Source organism: Phyllobates terribilis, unplaced genomic scaffold (genome assembly GCF_046119375.1).
Source record: "Phyllobates terribilis strain yellow unplaced genomic scaffold, ASM4611937v1 Scaffold_3__8_contigs__length_932513732, whole genome shotgun sequence".
NCBI lineage: Eukaryota > Metazoa > Chordata > Amphibia > Anura > Dendrobatidae > Phyllobates > Phyllobates terribilis.
Window position 1 is genome coordinate 742,392,202 of NW_027362763.1, and position 24,292 is coordinate 742,416,493.

The 24,292-nt window shown below is 43.7% G+C and overlaps 1 protein-coding gene across 2 annotated transcripts in view; it reads right to left on the reverse strand.

The window, feature by feature from the left end:
- VPS54 (VPS54 subunit of GARP complex) overlaps window positions 1-24,292 on the reverse strand; it is a 71,232-nt gene that overhangs the window by 34,931 nt on the left and 12,009 nt on the right. For both annotated transcript variants that reach the window (XM_073672151.1, XM_073672152.1), the window contains exons 2-5: window positions 8,452-8,605; window positions 6,772-7,013; window positions 5,064-5,139; window positions 427-464 (exon numbers count right to left, since the gene is read on the reverse strand). In XM_073672151.1, coding sequence (XP_073528252.1) covers window positions 427-464; window positions 5,064-5,139; window positions 6,772-7,013; window positions 8,452-8,596 — 501 coding nt within the window. In that variant the 5' untranslated portion in view covers window positions 8,597-8,605. The remainder of the gene's footprint in view (window positions 1-426; window positions 465-5,063; window positions 5,140-6,771; window positions 7,014-8,451; window positions 8,606-24,292) is intronic.

A 24,292-nucleotide genomic window follows, 5' to 3' on the forward strand; every position in this document is an offset into this window, starting at 1 on the left:
TTGCTGATCGCTGGGGGTCTGACTGCTGGGATCACCAGTGATCCTGAGAAAAGGGTTCATACTCAGCCCCTGCTCCACTCATTGTCAAGGAGACTGCCGGAGAAAGACGACTGATTGACTTTGCCTTCTCCAGACGTCTTATAGACAATGAATGGCCGGAAGTGAAACATGTGCACCTCTGGTCTATTGAAGAAGGGCTGTACACAGGTTCATTCCTAGGATTTCGGAGCAAGTTCACAGAATTACTGGAAGTCCCAGCAGTCAGAACACCGGAGATCAGCACGTTATCCCCCATCCTACGTAGAAGGTGATACACTTTTGATTTTGGGAAAACCCCTTTAAATGGTAAAAAAGGCAAAAATAAAAATAAGCAATAAATAGGACAAGAAGAACTGCCCAAATGCACACACACTCCACCTGATTTACCTTAGGTACTTGATCCAGATCTGCCCTTGATTTATTACCTGGGAACATATAAGGAAAAGTAGGAATGTCAGAAACAGTAATTCAATATATAAATCAACAACAAGCACAAAGACTTAGATCCTAGCAGATTATAGCCTTGGGGTTTATTCACATGTCACAGTTCGGTAACCGTTTCTCTCCCTATTTCCAAAAAGCGCAACAAAGTGCTGCAGTTTTGGTGGAATATAAAAAATTGTGGGAAAAAAACCCATGACACTACACATTGTGTGAATAAACCTTTATACATACACATTCATAGCCCAAAGTGTTGGCACCCTTCAAATTGTTCAAGAAAATGAAGTGTTTCTCCCAGAAAATTGTTTAAATTACACATTTATTTCCTATGTGTGTATTGGAACAACACAAAAAAAAAAAGAGAAAAAAGGCAAATTGGACATTATTTCACACAGAACCCCCAAAATAGGCTGGACAAAATTGTTGGTACCTTCCCAAAATTGTGGGTAAACAACTTTGTTTCAAGCATGTGATGCTCGTTCAAACTCACCTGTGGCAAGTAACTGGGTGTGGGCAATATGAAAATTATTATTATTATAGCGCCATTTATTCCATGGCGCTTTACATGTGAAAGGGGTATACATAGCACAAACAATTACAATAAATTTTGAACAATACAAGTCGGCGACTGGTACAGGAGGAGAGAGGACCCTGCCCGCGAGGGCTCACAATCTACAAGAGATGGATGAGGATACAGTAGGTGAGGGTAGAGCTGGTGGTGCAGCGGTATGGTGGAGCGAGGGTTACTGCAGGTTGTAGGCTTGTTGGAAGAGGTGGGTCTTCAGGTTCCTTTTGAAGGTTTCCACGGTAGGTGAGAGTCTGATGTGTCGGGGTAGAGAGTTCCAGAGTAGGGGGGATGCACGGGAAAAATCTTGTATGTGATTATGGGAAGAGGAGATAAGAGGGGAGTAGAGAAGGATATCTTGTGAGGAGCGGAGGTTGCGTGTAGATAAGTACCAGGAGACTAGGTCACAGATGTATGGAGGAGACAGGTTGAGGATGGCTTTGTATGCCATGGTTAAGGTTTTGAACTGGAGTCTCTGGGCAATGGGGAGCCAGTGAAGAGATTGACAGAGAAGAGAGGCCGGAGAATAGCGGGGGGACAGGTGGATTAGTCGGGCAGCAGAGTTTAGGATAGATTGGAGAGGTGCGAGAGTGATAGAAGGAAGACCACACAGCAGGAGGTTGCAGTAGTAGAGGCGGGAGATGATGGGGGCATGCAATAGTGTTTTTGCAGATTCGTGGTTGAGGAATGTGCGGATCCGGGAGATATTTTTGAGTTGAGTTGGCAGGAAGTGGAAAGGGCTTGGATATGTCGTTTGAAGGAGAGATTAGAGTCCAGGGCTACCCCGAGGCAGCGAGCTTGCAGGACTGGTGAAAGTGAGCAGCCATTAACTATGATTGATAGGTCAGATGGGGGGGTTGAATGAGACGGTGGATAATGAATTCAGTTTTATCCATGTTAAGTTTTAGAAATCTGCCAGAGAAGAAGGATGAAATAGCGGACAGACACTGTGGGATTTTGGTTAGTAGGAAGGAGATATTGGGTCCGGAGAGGTAGAAGATCTGTGTGTCATCAGCATAGAGGTGATACTGAAAGTCATGGGACTCTATGAGCTGTCCCAGGCTAAAGGTGTAGATGGAGAAGAGCAGGGGTACTAGGACTGAACCTTGGGGGACACCGACAAATAGGGGGCGATATGAGGAGGTGGTGTGTGAGTGGGAGACACTGAATGTCCGGTCTGTTAAATATGAGGAGATCCAACATAGGGCCAAGTCTTTGATGCCAAGAGATGAGAGAGTCTGTAGTAAGAGTGAATGGTCCACTGTGTCAAAGGCAGATGACAGGTCCAGGAGGAGGAGGACAGCGTAGTGTCGCTTGGATTTGGCAGTTAGTAGGTCGTTGGGGACTTTAGTCAGTGCAGTTTCATTGGTGAGGTGCGGTCGGAAGCCAGATTGTAAGCGGTCAAAGAGGGAGCAGGAGGAGAGGTGGGAGGACAGTTCAGAATGGACATGTTGTTCCAGTAGTTTGGAAAATGAGACCTGAAACCAGATAAAAAGAGAAGTTGACTCAGTCTTTGCAATGTGTGTCTGTGGGTGCCACACTAACTATGGAGAACAGAAAGAGGAGAAGAGAACTGCCTGAGGACTTGAGAAACAAAACTGTTGAACAATATCAACAATCTCAAGGTTACAAGTCTATCTTCAGAGATCTTGATGTTCATTTGTCCACGGTGCCCAACATAATCAAGAAGTTTACAATCTATGGCACTGTAGCTAATTTCCCTAGACGTGAACGGTAGAGAAAAATTGATGAAAGATTGCAAAAGCAGGATAGTCTGGATGGTGGATAAGCAGTCCCATTCAAGTTCCAAAGAAATTCAAGCTGTCCAGTAGGCTCAGGGTGCATTAGTGTCAGCCCGAACTCTCCGTCGACATTTAAATGAAATGTTATGGCAGGAGACCCAGGAGGACCCTACTGCTGACACAGAAACATAAAAAAGCTAGACTGCAGGTTGCAAAAAAGGACGTGAGGAAGCCAATATCCTTATGGGAAAGTGTCTTATGGATAGAGCTTTTTGGTAAAGCACATCACTCTACTGTCTACCAAAATCGGAATGAGGTTTACAGAGAAAAGAACACTGTACCCACCGTCAAATATGGTAGAGGCTCAAAGATGGTTTGGGGTTGACTTTGTACAAGGCATCATGAAATCTGAAAATTACCAAAGGATTTTGGGTCGCAATGTTGTGCCCAGTGTCAGAAAGCTGGGTTTGCGTCATGGGTCTTTCAGCAGTACAATGACCCCCAAACACACTTCAAGAAGCACCCATAAATGGATGGAAACAAAGCGCTGGAGAGTTCTGAAGTGGCCAGCAAGGAGTCTGGATCTAAATCCCATTGAACATCTGTGGAGAGATCTTAAAAATTGCTGTTGGGAGAAGGCGCCTTCAAATAAGAGACCTGGAGAAGTTTGCAAATGAAGAGTGCTCCAAAATTTCAGTTGAGAGGTGTAAGAAGCTCGTTGATGGTTATAGGAAGTGATTGATTGCAGCTATTTATATTAAAGGGTGTGCATCCAAATATTAAGTTGAGGGAGCCAACAATTTTGTTCGGCCCATTTTTGGGGTTGTGTGTGAAATGATGTCAAATTTGCCCTTTTTTCCCCAGTTTTTTTGTGTTGTTCCAATACATACAAAGGAAATAAACCTGTGTATAACAAAACATGTGTAATTGCAGTAATTTTCTGGGATAAATACTTCATTTTTTGTAACAATTTCAAGGGTGCCAACACTTTCAGCCATGATTGTATGAACAGTAGAACTGTGTGGGAATCCAATTTGTCTTATATCATTTTTATGACAATAGGGGGAAGAAATTAACCACTGCAAAGATGGTAACTACATCCAGAACAAAACTTATAGCCAGTGTCCAAAATCAGCATATTAACTAATTAGCCTTAGCCGCATCAACATGTATTTATGTGATTTGACAAGAATGCTGGAAACTCAAAAACTCATTGTCTAGATGTCAGTCTCCGCTCCTTCTCTTCTGGCATTGTCGGTGGGTGATGGCTGTAACCAATTAGTGGCTAATGATTGCCTGCAGCAGTCACATATGGACAACACCAGTAGAGAAGGAGGAGACGGCAGGCGATCTGACAGTGGGACAGAGGAGCAGCAGAGGAAAGGTAGGCGAGTAGGGTCCAGCGATACCTAAAATAAAAGTAAAAGCTGGAAACTGCTTTAATATGCATTTTGTAGAAACTTTGTACCAATTCTAACTTAGTTTACTTTGTATTAATATTTTTTAGACAGATTCTAATTTTCTGCTTAATAAATGTGTCAAAAACACCTGGAGACACTTCCTCACTTGGGCAGAAAATAAGCTTAATTTTGCCACATTCCTATCTTAAAAGTAGTGCAAGGTTTGTGCAAAAAAATTCAATCATGGACCACAAACTGTGTTTGGCAAATTACATAACACCAGATAGGGAACCCCTGATAAGGCGTACAGAGTACGAGAAAAGAAACACCGGAGCTGAATAACAGAAAAGTGGTGTCAATATATTAATATACTGGTACATTTGTCTCACATAAAATGTGATGACCGTCTAGATCAAGAACTCTGGTAAGCCTCATATTTTCATTAATCTATATAGCTTCCAACTATAGGAAAATAAATGTTAAATAAAAAATGCTAAAAAAAAAAAAAAAAGTGTAAAACTTGTGCACGGTGTGATCTCCAGGTGCCACGGTGGTCACGCTGCTCTCAGGTATCTGCTTCCTGCACTACGCTGATGATAAACTATAATGAAGATGGTCACAGTGCAACTCATAAGTAAGAACCCAAACTTGCTGGACGTCTTGTATCTTGTGTCTTGGTAGAACCTGTGACCACGTATGCCCAGCCGCAGTTAGGCTGAATTTATTAAAAGGCGTATTCTGATAACAAGCCCCCTACCAACATCACCAGGATCTGCTGACTAATCTCACAGGTGAAAACAAATCTCTGCAATTCAATGGAAGAAATGCGTAAGGCATAATAATCAGAAGAGACATTCGTCAATAACCAAGGCATACCATGTGAAAATGCCGTCCTGTTATAGTCATCTTTTGGAGGACATATCGACTTCCACCTTTCATGATTTCTTTCTCTCTGAAATGAACAGAAAACAGGCAATTTTTTTACCAATCTAATGTAATTCATGCTGCATCAACCATGATAGTACAGACAGTAGTGGTGAATTCAGAAGCTTACAGGGTTTGTCCAACACTTGATATTGAATGCAAATCCTTAGGATAAATTATCAGATTGGTAGAGGCGTGACACCCAACAGCCCGATCGATCAGCTGTTCTCAGTACTGGCTGGATGTGATCAGTTGCGGACTGGAACTACACAGCTCCAACCAGGGCTGTGGAGTCGGAGTCGGTATAAAATTTACAGACTCCAACTCCTAAAATATATAATAAATTGGGTACAGTAGTTCAATGCAGTTTTTGGGGAATATTTTTTCATAAGAATTTGGGAAAGTTATGAAACGTCCTATAAATGTCTGTCCTATTCCTGATCTAAGGGTCTAGACTTTTAGCTGAGATGAATCTGTGCTGCAGTTTATGTACATGATAAGTAGTGAAGCTCCTCCTCTACAGTTGAGAGAAAAAAAAACAACACACAGGGAAGGAATGCCTGTACTCATCTCAGAACTGCTAGAGTAAACAGGAAAGAAGGATTACTTCTTAAAGCATATCTAACCTTTCAATAAACTGTGCATAATCAATAGTCCAGTATATGTTGTCTCTGTATGCTTGATGTTTTAGTTTGTTTTTCCTCTTAGAACATAAAATATATTTATGAGCTATCTAAATGGCTTTATTATTGAATCATAATAACGATTAAAAGCCTGATGTTACCGTTTTACTAAAATAAATTTATCACTTAAACTTAAACATGAGCCATATATGAGGGAGACGGAGTCATGGAAATTGAGGAGTCAGAGGTTTGACTGTATAGAGGCAGCAGAGCGTTGCTGGAGATCCACCCCTGTTCATTCGAAGAGGCACGAAAGTGCAGTACCGGCCACGGCCACTATACAGTTGATGGAGCTATGCTCTTCAGCTCTTGCTGTCACCAGCAAAGGGAAAAGCTGATAGGTGGTGGGTTCCGGGTGTTGCACCCCCACCGATCTGATATTGATGACTCATTGTAAGGAAAGGCCATTACTATAAAGGATTTGACAACCCCTTCTAAGGATTTTTCATTGACTTTAGATACCGGTTCAACCCCAATAATCCCTGACATTTTACAATCTAATGTTTGTGCATAGAGTTCTCAAATCCCCACATGTAGTGGAAGAAAATCTGTGCAGAGTTCAGGGCACAAGACTTCTCATTAATAACAATACTAACAAGGTATGAAGCAGAATCCCAAATGTGTCACTCTAGTGATATCACTCAATGATATTGTCCAGCTTAACCCCTTTACAGCTGCCATATATTTTTTTATGGCTTCCATTTGGGGACCTTTTGACGCACTGCCGTCAGGTGATGATCACAGCATTATGCCCCCTACAGCCTCCGTTGCTTACAGCCTTGGCATTAGGAACTGACTGGAGACCAATACATTTGGTCTCTGATAGTTTAACCCCCTCAGACGCTGGGCTCAACAGCCTTCGCAGCATCTAAGGTGTTTGACAACTTTCAGAGACCAACTGTGAGCAAGAAGCTGCTGAGGGAATGACCGTGGGAAATAGAGTTTATAAAAATCTTATAAGAAACTGTTCATCTTACTAGGCTAGTTTGCTGGATATAAGATGAAAAGTGTTCCTTATTGATGGGTGGGAGGTAGGATGAGGGTAAGACGTCTACTTCCACAAAGTCCTGTCCCCATGTCTTCGTAAAGAAGTCAGACTCCCGTTTTGCCAGTCGGGGGTCATTTAATGCTGCTGGGAGGTTCACTTTGGAATGATAAATTGTCCATTTGTGCTGATCGGCGACCACAGACGGCTCATCACACAGACTCTTAGAATCACCTATGTAACACAGAGGAAGCACAAACGGAGTTACATGCTACGTACAACTGCACATTACACCGAAAACATGCCTCACGTAATCAACCGCACACAATTCCATAAAGAAAATTCATTGCACTAATATAATTTGGCAATTCATATGGTTTTTATATAATATTATTTCTGTATAAACTAAACAAAAAGTATATCTGAATACATGAAACTTTACAATATATCTTACTAGGGGAGGGTAACATCTTCTGCACAGACCGGCAGCCTGTAGATCCACTTTTTCAGCCTACAGGCTCTCAGTAAAAGGTTGGTGACCTCCTCCAAAATAGGGGTGAATTTTGCTGGTCTGACCTCCATCCAATGTGATTCCATGATTTTCAAACCACATTGTGCGGCTCCAGGGCATCACGGTGTGGCCGAGTTTCGGACGCATGCAGCAAGATACAGCGTGTGTGACCACCCTAACACTGTCTGGTGAACTAGCAAATCCAAGGCAAGGAGGAGGGGGATGCGGCTGCAGTTTTTTCAACAAGTAAACAACATGAAAGAGATGGGGTTGAAGAATTGATAAAGGCTGCATTTACACATCTGTGTGACAAGTCCTAGTGCTGTTTTTTTCCTGAACAGCACACTGACCCATATAGTTTCATTGATCCATACACATATTGGTTGTAAAAATGGGTCAGAGTCTCCGATGCATGAGACTCAGAGCATGTCCTTTTCTCATCCAAAGTCTATGGGGATCAATGAGACGTGGATGAAACTAGGAAGAAATACTTTGTGCTTCAGAGCTCATCGAGTTTCATCCATTTTTAACTGGAACATTGTTAAGAGTCAATGGTAGAAAAAAAAAAAAAGTTGAGAAAAAAAGAAATGAAACAACTTGGATGATAACTGCGAAAAAAAAACCCCAGTCCATTGCTCTCGGATGGTAACACTCACGCAGATGTATGACTGTAGCCTAACTCAGGTTACAAAGTGCAACTTTAAACTGGTGTGGTCTCCTTTAGGATGTCTGCATTTTATATAATTAAGAGCTTATTTTGAGATGCAAATCCCAAATACAAATTTGCAAAAATGTATTTGGTGATCCAGCTGTTTAAAGTGTGTGAAATCTACGGTAAGTTTCTTATTATCAGACCCTTTATTTCTATTCTGAGGGTTATGTGCGTTTTTTATCGTCTGCCCATTTCCAATCTGGGCGACTAATGTCCCATCACAGGCAGAGGAAAGGACCGCTCTTCATGAGATGTGAAAAAACTGCACTTGAGAAATTATACTGCAACATCAAAAAAAGCATTCACGACATAGCTACCTGTTAACCTAGGTGGATGATTGGTGAGAGACGTGTGTGCCGGTCAGTAATAGCCTTTACAATGCCGAAAGCTAGCCGTGCACAATGTGCAGAATACTGTATACCAAACACTTCGGGATTGGGGACACTTACCTGTAGGCTCTTTGGGACAAACATCAGGAAGAGAGCGTACCAGTCCTAACTGCTGGGGCGGATCCAGGCCTTTTCTGTACAGGGCTTTGCTGCTGGATGAGCGAGGCACTATAGAAGAGCTGTGGCTCGACGCCATTACATACATCTAGAGACGCTGTGCAAAAAAAATATGGCAAATTTATACTGGGTGTAATTTATTGTCTCATACTATTAATCTCACAAGCTAAATTGGTATAAAAAGATTTCTGCGCATTTGTGATTGCATCATGCAAAATTTGCATGAATTTACAGCGTCAATGTTCAGCATATTACGTAAGCCCTCAAACCATAAAATGCATCACAGCCAACATTTTCTATAATGGATTTTACATAAGTGTGGATTGGGGTAAGAAGACACTGAGGCTTCCTGCAGCCTAATGCAATGAATGGAGAAGTCATTACAAGGCAGCATGTAACAGTACACCGGGAGCTGAATGATTCATGTGCTGCCAAGTCCTCAGTACACCCGTGTGCAAGGATTATTTTCCACTCACTAAATGGTGAGGGACAGACTTTGAGAAATATATATATACATATATACATACGCAGTACTATGTTAAAAAGAACTATTTTTGAAAGCATTCTTACATTGCAGCAATTAACAAAATTCAAAGCGAATGAACAAAAGAGAAATCAAAATCAAATCAGTATGTGGTGTGACCTTTACCTTCACAAAAAGCATCAGTTCTAGATAAGCTTGCACAAGTTTTTGAAGGAGTCCGGAAATTGATGATGCCTCCCCTACAGAGCCCTGATCTGATCATCACAGAGTCTGTCTGGGTTTACATAAGGAGTCAGAAGGATTTGCGCAAGTGACATCCACAGATCTGTGGTTAAGGCTATGTGCACACGATGCAGAAATGCTCCGGATTTTTCCTGAGCGTTTCTGCATCTCCCTGGCAGAAAAAAAAGCATGCGGATTGTACATGCGTTTTTCCTGCCAGGGACATGCAGAAGTGAAGCGTTCTTCACATGCATTTCCGCATGCGGGTTATAAAGCACTTTTCCAAGCGATTTTAGCATCACTTGGAAAGTGCTTGACAACTTGGTCACACTATATAAATCCATGCAACCGGCATGGATTTTATATAGTGTGACCAATTTAGTTAAAAAAAAAAGAATAAAAATGGTAAAAAATAAAAAAAAACATTATACTCACCTTCAGATGGCCCCCAGTCTCCTTATCCGATGCGTCCGGTCTTCCCGGCAGCTCGTGATGGTCTAAAAGGATCTGCCATGACGTCATTTAGTCATGTGACGGGTCACGCTCCACCGACGTCAGCGGTCACGTGACCCGTCACATGACTACATGACGTCATGGCAGGTCCTTTTAGACCATCACGAGCTGCCGGGAAGCCAGGACGCATCACTATGGAGACCGGGGGCCATCAGAAGGTGAGTATAATGTATATTTTTTTATTTTAATTCTTTTTTTTTTTTTTTTTTTTTTTTTTACAGGTACTATGGTACCCGGGTCTGGAGGAGAGTCTCCTCTTCTCCAGACCCGGGTACCATCCGCACATTGAATCACTTAATATCCACATGTGCACATGAAGTCATGCGGATATTAAGCGATTCAATACAAGTCAATGGCGGCGAACACGCCGCGATTACACAAAATAATTGGTAGTGCTGCGGATTTTTCCGCAATGATAATAAGCAGCGGAAATTTCCGCAGAATGTGCACAGCACATGCGGATTATCATTGGGGAACATTGCAGACCTTCTACCAAGAGTTTTTTTAAGTGTTTCTGCAGCGGAATTGCCACTGTGGAAACGCTTAAAAAACACATAGTGGGCACACAGCCTAATTCTCCAAGATGTTTGGAACAACCTCCCTGCAGAGTTCCTTCAAAAACTGTGTCCCTAGAACAGTGACAGCGAACCTTTTAGAGACTGAGTGCCCAAACTGCAATCCAAAACCCATTTATTTATCTCAAACTGTTAACACGGCAATATAATCTGAATACTGAGGTTTTAGTTTAGAAAAACAACACATACATTAGTGCGCTATAGAGTCTATAGCAAAGAGCTTGTAAGCACTGCACTCCAAGCCCAAGATACTAGCCACCGACTGCAGAGGAGGACTGTTCTTGAGGCTATGTGCCCACAATGCAGAAATGAAGCAGAAAATTTCTGCAGCATTTCTGCATCTTCCTGGCAGAAAAAACGCATGCAGATTGTGCATGCGTTTTTCCTGCAAAATACATGCGGATGCACATGCGTACCCACATGCGTTAACGCATGTGTTTCCGCATGCGGACTGACAAGCACTTTCCAGGCGATAGCATCACTTGGAAAGTGCTTGACAACTAGGTCACACTGTATAAATCCATGCAAACAGCATGGATTTATATAGTGTGACCGTAAAAATAAAAAAATAAAGCTATACTTACCCCCGATCCCCCGCCGCGTGTGCTGTCGTGCTCGTCCTGGCTTCTTCCGGGTTGCCGGCATCTCGCGAGACAGCCTGCGGTCACATGACCGCGACGTCATCTCAGGTCCTGGAAGGAGAAGCGCTGCAGGGGCCGCCGGCCCGGTGAATATAAACTTTATTTATTATTTTATTCTTTTTTTTACAGGTACAATGGTACCCAGGTCTGGATGAGAGTCTTCTCTCCTCCAGAACTTGGATACCATCCGCACATAGAGACGCATATAATCCGCGTGTACAAATGTACATACACGGATTCTATGCGTCTCAATGCAAGTCAATGGCGGCGCTTTTGCTGCGCTTCCGCAAAATTAATGAACATGCTGCGGATTTATGAGCGCTGCAGAAACGCTGCGGAAAAATCCGCAGCATGTGCATTGACATTGCGGAATGCCATTGGGGACCATGGGGTGCGGATTACCATGAGTTTTTGATGCGTTTCCGCTGCGGAAATTCTGCAGCATAAACGCATGAAAAACGCATCGTGTAAGAGAATGGAGAGGATTTAACATCAAAAGTAAAATTGCAAAGTTGTATATTTTCACAACGATGAGAATAACCCTTTAACCCCTTACCGACCCGTGTCACACCGTTTGTGACATGGAAAACAGTTCCTTCCCGACCCATGTCACAGCGTCTGTGACATGGAGGGAAAGAGCCCCTGCAGCGCCTGCGAGCGGGGTCGCTCAGGTTTCACAGTTGCTACTGCAACTGGACATCCTGAAGTCGACCCCCCGGGGGGTGGATTAACCCCCCCCGTGCCTGGGACCCCTCCGATTGGCTGTTTCATTTTCACTTTTAATGAAACTGCCAATCGGTATGAATTAAATATTTCACCAATGAAAATTGGTGTAATATTTAAATCTGGGCATGGCCTGATGCTTACAGCATCAGCCATTGGCTGGGGGGAGTGTCACCTCTGTCCCCCCCTCCCCCCAGATCTGATTGGGGGGCTAGCATCACATGGATACTAGCCCCAATCAGATGTGGAGGGAGTTTTTAATGATGCCGGCCATTGTGGACCCTCTGCTGCTGCCCCCTGTGGACCCTCTGCTGCTGCCCCCCCCCGTGGACCCTCTGCAGCTGCCCCCCCGTGGACCCTCCGATGCTGAGCTCGTGGATCGCTTCTGCCGCCGCTGATCGCCTGCTGCCGCCGCTGATCTGCATCAGGTAGTATTGCCCCCGCTCCCCCCCGACCCCCCCTCCACTCCACCCCCCCTCCACTTTCATACCTGCACCCCGACCTCCGCCTCTGCTCCCTCTCCCACGTCTTCATCCACCGGCTGCTGCTCTCCTTCTGACAGCCGGTGGACTGTGATCACAGCAGCAGCAGGCTCAGTGTAAATGCCCTGCTCCTGTGATCAAGCCCACCATCCCCCAGTCCCAGTGATATCACCCCCCATCTCCCAATAATCACCCCTCCCCCCAGTGTTCACCCCCCCCTCCCCCCAGTGTTCACCCCCCCCTGTCCCCAGTGTTCACCCGCCCAGTGTTCACCCCCCCTGTCCCCAGTGTTCACCCCCCCTGTCCCCAGTGTTCACCCCCCCCTGTCCCCAGTGTTCACCCCCCCCTGTCCCCAGTGTTCACCCCCCCCTGTCCCCAGTGTTCACCCCCACCTGTCTCCAGTGTTCACTCCCCATCCCCAGTGTGCACCCCCCCATCCCAGTGATCACCCCCCTGCTGCTGGCTCCTGCTCCGCTTTCTGCCCCAGTAATCACCCCCCTGATGCTGCCGGCCTCCTACCCCCCTTGCTGCTGCCGGCTCCTGCCCCAGTGATCACCCCCCTTGCTGCTACCGGCTCCTGCCCCAGTGATCACCCTTTATGCTGCTGCCGGCTCCTGCCCCAGTGATCACCCCCCTTGCTGCAGCTGCTGGCTCCTCCATCTCTTCAGCCCCCCCCCCTACGCCTGACAGTCCCCACACGTGACTGCAGAAGGTTACACCAAGCACACACACACTCACACTATAATAAAGTTTCGATTTTTTTTTTTTTTTTTACACACGCACACAGCACACAAAATGTCCGCCCGTCCCACTCATCCCAGTCTAGGGCGTACTCAGCTTAGGAGGCTATGTCAGGTTGGTGTGTGTGTTGTAGTGTGTGTGTGTGTGTGTGGTGTATACACTACAATATATCACACCGCACACCAACACACCGCACACCAACCTGACATACACTACACAATGGTGTCCACTAACAAATTGGAACCATGTTGCGTTTGCTGTGAAAACAAAAAAGTACTTTTTTTTTCACAAAAATTTTCTTTTAGCCTAAATTTCTTAATTTTCACATGGGTAACAGGATAAAATGCATCCTAAAATGTATCTAGATGCACAGTGAGCACTTGGAACCCCCAGGTGCTTCACAAATTGATTCATAAAAATGAAAAAGTGGAAAAAAAAACACTTTTTTATTTTTACGGATTAATTTGTGAAGGACCTGGGGGTTCCAAGTGCTCACTATGCATCTAGATAGGTGCCTTGGGGGGTCTAGTTTCCAAAATGGGGTCACTTGTGGGGGAGCTCCAATGTTTGGCCACACAGCGGCTCTCCAAACGCAACATGGTGTCTTCTAACAATTTGAGCCGACAATTTGTTAGCGGACACCATGTTGCGTTTGGAGAGCCGCTGTGTGGCCAAACATTGGAGCTCCCCCACAAGTGACCCCATTTTGGAAACTAGACCCCCCAAGGCACCTATCTAGATGCACAGTGAGCACTTGGAACCCCCAGGTGCTTCACAAATTGATTCATAAAAATGAAAAAGTGGAAAAAAAAACACTTTTTTATTTTTACGGATTAATTTGTGAAGGACCTGGGGGTTCCAAGTGCTCACTATGCATCTAGATAGATGCCTTGGGGGGTCTAGTTTCCAAAATGGGGTCACTTGTGGGGGAGCTCCAATGTTTGGCCACACAGCGGCTCTCCAAACGCGACATGGTGTCCGCTAACAAATTGAATGGAAAATCGGCTCAAATTGTTAGCGGACACCATGTTGCGTTTGGAGAGCCCCTAATGTGCCTAAACAGTGGAGCTCCCCCACAAGTGACCCCATTTTGGAAACTAGACCCCCCAAGGCACCTATCTAGATGCATAGTGAGCACTTGGAACCCCCAGGTGCTTCACAAAATGATCTGTGAAAACAAAAAAGTACTTTTTTTTTTCACAAAAATTTTCTTTTAGCCTAAATTTTTTAATTTTCACATGGGTAACAGGATAAAATGCATCCTAAAATGTATTGGTCAATTTCTCCTGAGTACACTGATACCTCATATGTGGTCATAAACCACTGTTTGGGCGCATGGCAGGGCTCAGAAGAGAAGGAGCGCAATTTGACTTTTGGAGCTAATTTTCCATTCAAAAAGTAAAATGGCGCTCCTTCCCTTCTGAGCCCTGCCGTGTGCCCAAACAGTGGTTTATGACCACATATGAGGTATCAGTGTACTAAGGAGAAATTGACCAACAAATTTTAGGATGCATTTTATCCTGTTACCCATGTGAAAATTAAAAAATTTAGGCTAAAAGAAAATTTTTGTTAGAAAAATAAAAATGTTCATTTTTTTCTTCCATGTGGCTTTAGTTCCTGTGATGCACCTGAAGGGTTAATAATCTTCTTGAATGTAGTTTTGAGTAGCTTGAGGGGTGCAGTTTTTGGAATGGTGTCACTTTTGGGTGTTTTCTGTCATAAAGACCCCTCAAAGGGACTTCAAAAATGTGATGTGGTCACTAAAAAATGGTTTTGTAAATTTTGCTGGAAAAAAGATAAATTGCTGATGAACTTTGAACCCTTCAAACTTCCTACCAAAATTTTTTTTTTTTTTCCAAAATTGTGCTGATGTAAAGTAGACATGTGGGAAATGTTATTTATTAACTATTTTGTGTCACATCACTCTCTGGTTTAGTAGAATAAAAATTCAAAATTTGAAAATTGCAAAATTTTCAAATTTTTTCCCATATTTTTGATTTTTTCACAAATAAACGCAAATATTATCGACCTAAATTTAATACTAACATGAAGCCCAATATGTCACGAAAAAACAATCTCAGAATCGCTAGGATCCGTTGAAGTGTTCCAGAGTTTTTACTTCGTAAAGGGACACTGGTCAGAATTGACAAAAATGCCAAGGTCTTTAGGGTCAAAATAGGCTGGGTCCTGAAGGGGTTAAGCCAGGGATGTGAAACTCAAATACACAGAGGGACAAAATTAAAAGGTTGGACAAAGTCGCTGGCCAACCTTGATATTTTTTTAAAAAAAATGTCAATAATTGAGGAAGTTTTTTCTTATCAAATAAAACAATTAACTTTTGGAATTATAGAGGAATAATATAATATGTTATGTAAGAGCAGTAAAAAGCACATGGCCTAATTTAACTTTGTAATAGCAAAGTATGAAAAACCTTTAATAAAACAGATAATGAAGTAAGATGCCAACAAAAGTGCCCCCCAAGCACAGTATTATACCCCCACAGTACCCTCCACACACACAGTATGATGACCCTACTGTACCCCCCCTTCCTCAATCCCTCTGACAAAGAATAGTGACCCCATCACAGTATGATTCTCCAACTGTAATCTCCACAGTCCTCCATACAGTATAATGGGCCCCACATAGTACTCCATGCAGTATAATGGGCACCACATAGTCCTCCATTTGATGACTTCTTTGTTACGAACAATGCATAAAGTAAAACGGGGCTGGTGTAGAAATGAGCAGTCAGACAGCCCCCACATCCTCAGACCTGTCATTACTGACAGGTCATCTTTACCTAAGATTGTCCAGGATTGGAAAACCTGGCTGCCTTTTTTCTAAAATCCATGTGGCACCTGCTGGCAGAATGGGAGTGGTATAGTAGTTCAGCTTCATTCATTCATTCCAAATGCGTCATGGTGCCACGTCATGCAACATCAAGATCTAATGCTGGTCAATGGGAATTAGGTGTTTGGGCTCAGGACGCACATTGCATCTAACTTTCTGCCTACAGCAGACATAAGCATCTGCAATTTGGTTGCTTTTTACTGCAAAATTACAGCTCTAAAAACTGTCACAAATGTTGTTTTTTGGTCATGTCAATAGCCTTATTCCTAAAAGAGAGCAGGAGCTACGTCGTCTTATCCCAGGCCAGAGTCTTTGACATCAGACAGGAAGACTAGAGAGACGTCTTCACATTATAAGATGTGAACAGAGCCCGACATGACAATGGATTGCAGCTACCGTGGATCACGAAAGGAGAAGCCAAAATGATGTAGGCCGGTCTCACTGCTCAGTCATCCATAGGGGTAACTCAATGCAATGCAAACGCGGACTTCATTTCAATTTCATTAAATATTACTGAGATACCAGATCTGCCTCCTGAATCTCCGATACATTCAATCCCCGAGCTGTAATCTGGGGATCGGGAATGCAATTTTTATTTACAGCCTCTTCTATAAAAGTGGAATACGTCTTTGTTATCTGTGTAGATGGACGCAAAGCATGGACACAGCGCCCCGTGACTGATATCACTCGGTCATCATCCACAGCAGAAATGGATTGGTTTAGGAGTTTAAACCTCCAGCTAAGGAAAATGGACACTGTGGATATTCCCCACACAGGGAGCATGACAATCTCTTGCACAATGTAAAAAATGGGATTCTCCATGCAGAAAATCCTTTGCTCCTCATGGAAACCTACTTACAGAAATTTACAACTGCCCCATTCATCTGAACTGGGCTTGCAGAAATCCAGGCACTGCTACTGCAAAATGTTTGGAGCTGTGCCTAGTAAAAGAATAAAGGGACTCATTTAGTTATCTGGTGGAGTAAAGAAGGATAGAACAGGCCCAATCTATAGTTCCAAAGGCAGTGGCTTATTTCTCTTGCCTTGTTAAGATAAAAATGTATCTTCAGCTAAGCTTTCATTCATGGTAGAGTTAGGAGAAATGGTTTTAGGCTGGGCAAGCCTAAGGCCAATGGATCTTATATAAAATCAAGATGTTAGTGGCAAGGTCTGTACAGGAAAGTAAAAAAAAAAAAAAAAAAAAACAGTGTTAGGCTGAGTTCACACGATGCGTTTTTCGTGCGTTTCCGCGGCGTTTTTGCAGTTGCGGAAACGCATGAAAAACGCATGGTAGAAGGGCAGCAATGTTCCCCAATTGAAATCCGCATGTGCTGTGCCCATGATGCGGATTTTTCCGTAGCGTAAACGCTGCGGTCAAAAATCCGCAGCATGTCAATTAATTTTGCGGAAACGCTGCTCTTTTGCCGCCATTGACTTGCATTAGACCGCATGGAATCCGCATCACTGTATATGTTGATGCGCTTTTCATGCGGTCTAATGTGCGGATGGTACCCGGGTGTGGATGAGAGGACTCTCATCCAGACCCAGGTACCATTAAAAAAAAAAAGAATAAAATAAAAAATATATATATTTTCACCTTCTGACGGCCCGCGCTGCGTCCTGCTGGCTTCCCGGGCACTTCGCGGTTGAATGAAGGACCTTCGCTGACGTCAGAGTCATGTGACCGGGTCACGTGACGCTGACGTCGGAAGGTCCTAAAGTCTTCACTGCCGGCAGCCGGGACCGATGAAGCAGGACACCGGGGGCCATCAGAGGGTAAAGTATAGATTTATTTTTTATTTTTTGACATTCACACACTATATAAATCCATGCCGGCTGCATGGATTTATATAGTGTAAAGTTGACAAGCACTTTCCAAGTGATGCTAAAATCGCTTGGGAAGCGCTTGTCAACCCGCATGCGGAAATGAAAGTGAAGACCGCTTCATTTCCGCATGTCCCTGGCAGGAAACCGCATGTACAATCCGCATGCGTTTTTTCCTGCCAGAGAGATGCAGAAACGCTCAGGAAAAAATCCTGAGCATTTCTGCATCGTGTGCACAGGCTATGTGCCCACGTTGCGGACCTGAAGCATATTTTTTACGCTTCTCCCTGGCGGGAAAATCGCATGCGGATATTACATGCGGTTTTCCCGCCAGGGAGAAGCGTTTGTGAGGCGTCTTTGCATGCATTTCCGCATGCGGGTTATCAAGCACTTCTCCAAGCATCACTTGGAAAAGTGCTTGACAACTTGTTCAGAATGGTAAAAAATAAAAAAAAAAACTTTATACTCACCTTCTGATGCATTCTCTGCCCCGTCCGGAGGCTTGAGCGGCTCACGCTGTTGTGTGCAGGACCTGCGGTGACGTCATTGAGTCATGTGGTGGGTCACATGACTCAATGACGTGGCAGGTCCTTCAGACAACAGCGCGACGGGGGGAAAACATCAGAAGATAAGTATAAACTTTATTTTATTCTTTTTTTTACAGGTTCTTTGGTACCCAGGTCTGGATGAGAGTCTCCTCTCATCCATACTTGGGTACCATCCGCACATGGATTCCGCTGCGCTTCCGCAAAATTAATGAACATGCTGCGGATTTTTGACCGCAGCATATACGCTGCGGAAAAATCCGCAGCATGGGCATTGACATTGCGGAATGCCATTGGGGACCATGGGGTGCGGATATACATGCGTTTTTCAAGCGTTTACGCTGCGGAAATTCCGCAGCATATACGCTTGAAAAACGCTACGTGGGAACACAGCCTTAGGCTGTGTGCCCACGTAGCGTTTTTCAAGCGTTTATGCTGCGGAATTTCCACAGCGGAAACGCTTGAAAAACGCTAGGTAATCCGCCCCCCATGGTCCCCAAGGGGATTCCGCATGTTCTATGCACATGCTGCGGATTTTTCCGCAGCGTTTATGCTACGTACAAAAATCCGCAGCATGTCATTTAATTTTGCGGAAGTGCAGCGGAACTCCCGCCATTGACTTGCATTGAGACGCACAGAAACCGCGACTGTACATTTGTACAAGCGGCTTCTATGCGTCTCTATGTGCGGATGGTACCCAGTTCTGGAGGAGAGGAGACTCTCATCCAGACCTGGGTACCATTGTACCTGTAAAAAAAGTATAAAATAACAAATAAAGTTTATACTCACCTGTCCGGCGGCTTCTCTCTGAATGCCGGCATCGCTTGAGGACCTGCGGTGACGTCACAGTCATGTGACCGCAGGCCCTTCACCGCTCTGTCTCGCGATATGCCGGCAGCCGGGAACCAGACAGGAAGCAGCGCTGCAGCCACGCCGGGGCCTCGGGGGTGAGTATAGCTTTATTTGTTTTAATTTTTACGGTTCACACTGTATAAATCCATGCTGTTTGCATGGATTTATACAGTGTGACCTAGTTGTCAAGCACTTTCCAAGTGATGCTATCGCCTGGAAAGTGCTTGTCAATCTGCATGCGGAAACGCATGTGAACCCGCATGTGGATCCGCATGTATTCTGCAGGAAAAACGCATGCACAATCTGCATGCGTTTTTTTCTGCCAGGGAGATGCAGAAATGCTGCAGAAATTTTCTGCTTCATTTCTGCATCGTGTGCACATACCCTTAGGCTAGAAAATCTGGTATGTACAGATTAGACAATTGCAATACTTGCTACATCAGAGCCGAGCACAGAAGAAAAGGTCAGAAAGTGACGGATATTTCACTGAACAAGCGTCCTTTGTGTGTACAGAAAACAACCTGGACAAAAACCACTCAGAGATGCCCAAAGAACACAGTATGGTCCGATACACAGAGCATTATAACCACGGTGTGACCCTGTTTGTGGGGGCAGCAAAAGCTACGGAAAATGTTAAAGGGCATTCTTTTACAGCCATTTCTGGCATATCAATTAAATATCCCTTTAACTTCCAGTCTGGGTGACCACCATTTCAGTACATGTAACTATAGGAGGTTCTGTCCTCTACTACACAAAGCCAATAGCCACGAGGCCTAGGACTTCAGAAGAAAGTGGACAGCTTGAAAACGAAATCCTTCACGATCAGGGGATAAGTGCAAGAAGAGATTTAATGTAAGTTCGCACACAGCGTATATGCTGCAGATTTTTCAGCAGTAATAGCTAGAAAACCAAAGTAAACCAAGCCAAACCAAGTCGGCAAAAAAGGCTATACTACGGGATTGAAGCACTTCTTATCGGTGCACCAACTATGGTCTTTCTCCTCTAATAATTTTTGTCCCCTGATGAACCCCAGATTGAGGAGGGGGTGAAACGCGTTGGGACTATTTCTAAGGGACACTTTTTGCTTATGGGTCTACACCACCTTGAAGGACTAGGAAAGTGGGAGCCCGGATTGATCGGAAATTCTTTGTGAAGTCTTAATTGTGAATTTACATTGTGTTTGGAACCATACAGCCACTTATTGAGGGGCCTAAAGAATTACTATCTAAGACGCCTGCTGAGACCTTCAGATGGACTAGAGACCAGATAATTTTTAACGAAAGTAATGGACTTTTGACCAATTTATATTTGTTTAAATGTTTGGGGTTTTTTGTGCGGTTTTCTGTACGGCCCCCACCTATGTGCACTAATGGTGGAGGACTGGCTATGATCCCACTGATGATATTTATGGGGCATATCTCCCTGTTTTTTCATTTATTCCCCCATTAACATAAATATTTAGCATGTCAATTATGGCATGACTGTGTTTGATTTTGGTCAATACCTATGAAATTATTTGTGTGTCTGTTTAGGGAGATTTAGGGTCAGATAAGGGACAGCCTTCGTGGAGGGGGGGACACCAAACCGTTCGCTAGGGTATTTACCTCATAAGGGACATATAGGGCAAGCTTGTCTGTATATCCTGGTATCCTTGCTATCTCTCCCCCATATGATGTTTTATCTGATATCATAACTAAACATGTGTCCCATTTGGACTATTAAGGACACTTTTAATGGTAATTAATAAAGTTAATTTTTATTGGGTATACTCTTCTCTGTCTGGTTCTCCTAGAAGTAATATCAAATCACATTACTTGCGGATTTTGAGACTGATTTTGCTGCAGATTGCCCTCTCCATTACAAATGGTGAAATCTTTTCTGAATTTGGCACAAACAATTGACGCAATACAGATTTTAAAATCCGCATTTCATGTAGAAATCTGCAAAACAAATTTTCAGCACAGTGAAGATTTCATCTACTTAACCGGCACTGTGTTACGCTGCGGATTTTACGCACACAAATACGTGCTGGAAACCTTAAAGTGATTGTCCAGTTGCTGTGTATCAGAAAAATGCCACATTTGTACCTGGACTAACAAGCTCCTACACATAGTTATGGCCATACCTCACACAGTATCATCACTGTAATGGCGTGCATTCATACAAAGTGCACCACTAACTACACTGATTAGTACATCCATAATGTAGAAGAAGCAGAACCGGAGTGACTCCAGCAGGATGACTCGCAGGTTTAATAGACGTCACCAGCTGTATAGCAATCAACGGCTTGGATTACAACTTCTGAGGGCGACATAATGTAGTGACCGACATGCTGATTTTTAGAAGTTAAAGGGGTAGTCCATTACAATGGTATTGATGACCTATTCCATCAACATCAGATTGGTAGGAGCCCAACACCCGACATCCCCAACCCATCAGCTGTTATCAGTATAAGGGCGCAGATATATAAATCGGAACAAGATGGAAACCCAGTGCAAGGCCTGGCCGTGGCTCTCCTAACCGGAGCATGATGGCTTCATATATTTCTATGCAGCTGTCATGCTCGGCTCGGGAGACTCGACGGCCAGTCCCAGCTCTGCGTTCCCATCTCGTTCCGATGTGTACGGCCGTCTGACTGCGCTCTAAGTGTACAGAGCAGTGACACAACAGCTCCGGCACACTGGTAGCGGTCACTACAGTTTTCATTTACTTGTGTAAAAGGGTCTTAAATCGGGACTGAGCCCCTTGGGTGAGGTCGAGAAGCTCAGTGCACTGTTTCACTCACTGACTTTACAGCCGTCGCCTCCCTCACTGGTGATTGCAGCGCTGGCTTGCCTGGAGTGAGCAGTGACTACGGAGAAAGCTCAAGAAAGTCAGCATTGCCAATCCGTAGTAAAAAAGGCAGACAAATGCAAAAACAGTGGTCAGACCGACGCACTGAGCCTTTTGGCCAACGGAGGCTGCGATTAGAAGGCTAAAGGTGCGATATCCCCTACAAGGCCATGCTCTTAGTTTATACTGTCAGCTTGGAGTGACAAACTCCCTTTAAAGGGAACCGGACCATTGCCCCCAAAAACCGCCAGCATGGTTGTATAGCAGCCCTTTCTCCGCACTCTTACAAGCCCGTTAATGTGGCTTAGCGATTGCTGAATTATTATAAAATTATCTTTGAAGCGGCGGTCGCTCTTTACAAATTAGTGGTCAACTAGTCGAAGAGGAAGGGATGGGGGAAAATCATTGATCACCCTGGACTAATCCATCTTGTAATCATGTAAGCGTGCCCCTATATGCAACATGATTTAGGAGTGTCACCAGCTCTTTGGAAATACAGTGAACAGGTAGATCTGCCAACATGCAGCCCTGTAAGTAATCCATTGCTGGAATCAGGGTCTCTGCCCCTGCACCATGGGGTAGCAAAAACTTTGTGACAGATCCTCTTTAATCCCTTCTGATTTTAGGGGACACTCACCCATAGAACTCATTGAGTGCATAAAACAGATGCCATATAGATGTTGGTTATAACACACTAATTGCAAAAATTACATGGGAAACCATAAAGCTTTTCATTTTTTTCAATTGTGGGGGTAAAAAAAACAAACAAAAGTCATAGGGATGTCAAAGGTGAATAGAGTGACGATATATGGACGTAAAGAAAGGACAAATGGAACAACATACAAATGACAAATCATCTGGGGTTTTATTTCATACACTCGTCGGATCGAGTATTAGGTCTCAGACATCAGTGATTTTCTCGTGTGAGAAAAATCGGTCCAAGTTTCAGTAGTGTTTTTTTTTTTTATCAGTTTCATAAAAGTTTGGTCAAAGTTTCATCAGTTTTCCCCAGATGAGGAAAAAAAAATAATCTAGTAGACCGTGAAAATGGAAATCATGTGAATGGCACCTGAGCCCGTTTTTTTCAAGGACCCACAGACTTGCATTGCAGATTTTGTTCTGACACTCGGATCAATATCGGACTTATCTCTGCAAACATGTGAACGGCCCCCTTCACTATATATTATATATGTTTTTCATAGAGAGCACTTGTACGAGAAAAAGCGAGGTGTGAATGAGGCCTTAGGCCTCACATATTTGTGTCTATTGTATGTGAGCGGTCAGGTTTTTTCCTGACACACTACATTCTATCGGGCTTTTCACACGTCAGGATTTTTTTGCTGATCCACGTAAAGGTATGTGCACACCACATCTCTTAGACGCCAGCATACCTGCCCAGTTTTGCAAGAGAGGTGGCTTTGATATTGCAGTGCATGCTTATTCTTTTTAGCTTTTTTTTTTTCTTAAAGCGCATTATCAGACGTCTTTTTTTGAAAAAAGAAAAAGACGTAGTGTGTACATACCCTAACAATACAGAGACATGGAACAGAACTCCAAAAAAAAAAAAAAGGACAGCTCACAGATATTTTTCACTTGCTTGGACAAAGCTTTGATCACGTTTTTTTTCTTTCTTGTATACTAGAAAGACAGATGAAACACGGATGGTAAGAACAGACACGTGAACCCAAAAATGGATGAAAATCGGATCCGGCACATGAATGGAAAGCGGTCCTTTATTCTGCACTCTAGAAAAAAGAACAGCGTGTGAATTCTCTTTTCTGGGAGCAGTGGGCTACTGAGTTTTTCAGTCCACTTGAAAAAGACGGCTACTGCAGAAAATGTGCTCAGAGAAAGCACAGAGTGACTGTCTAATCCAGGGATGGCGAACCTTTCAGAGACCGAGTGCCCAAACTGCAATCCAAAACCCACTTATTTATCGCAAAGTGCCAACACGGCAAATTAACCTGAATACTGAGGCTTAAGTTTAGAAAAACAACTCATACATTAGCGCGCTATAGAGTCTATAACAAAGAGCTTGTAAGCACTGCACTCCAAGCCCAAGATACTAGCCACTGATTGCAGAGGAGGTCTGTTCTTTGAGGATTTTTAATCAAAAGTAAAATTGTTTGTTTCTTCAACCTCTTTCAACTGTAACCCTTTATTATGATGAGAATAACCCTTTAAGCCAGGGATGTCAAACTCAACACACAGAGGGCCAAAATTAAAAGGTTGGACAAAGTCACGGGCCAACACTGATATTTATTAAAAAAAATGTCAATAATTGAGGAAGTTTTTTCTTATCAAATAAAACAATTAACTTTTGGAATTATAGTGGAATAATATAATATGTTATGTAAGAGCAGTAAAAAGCACATGGCCTAATTTAACTATGTAATGACAAAGGATAAAAAACCTTGGATAAAACAGATAAAGTATGATGCAAACAAAAGTGCCCCCAAACACAGTATGATACCCCCACAGTGAACTCCTCCACACTCAC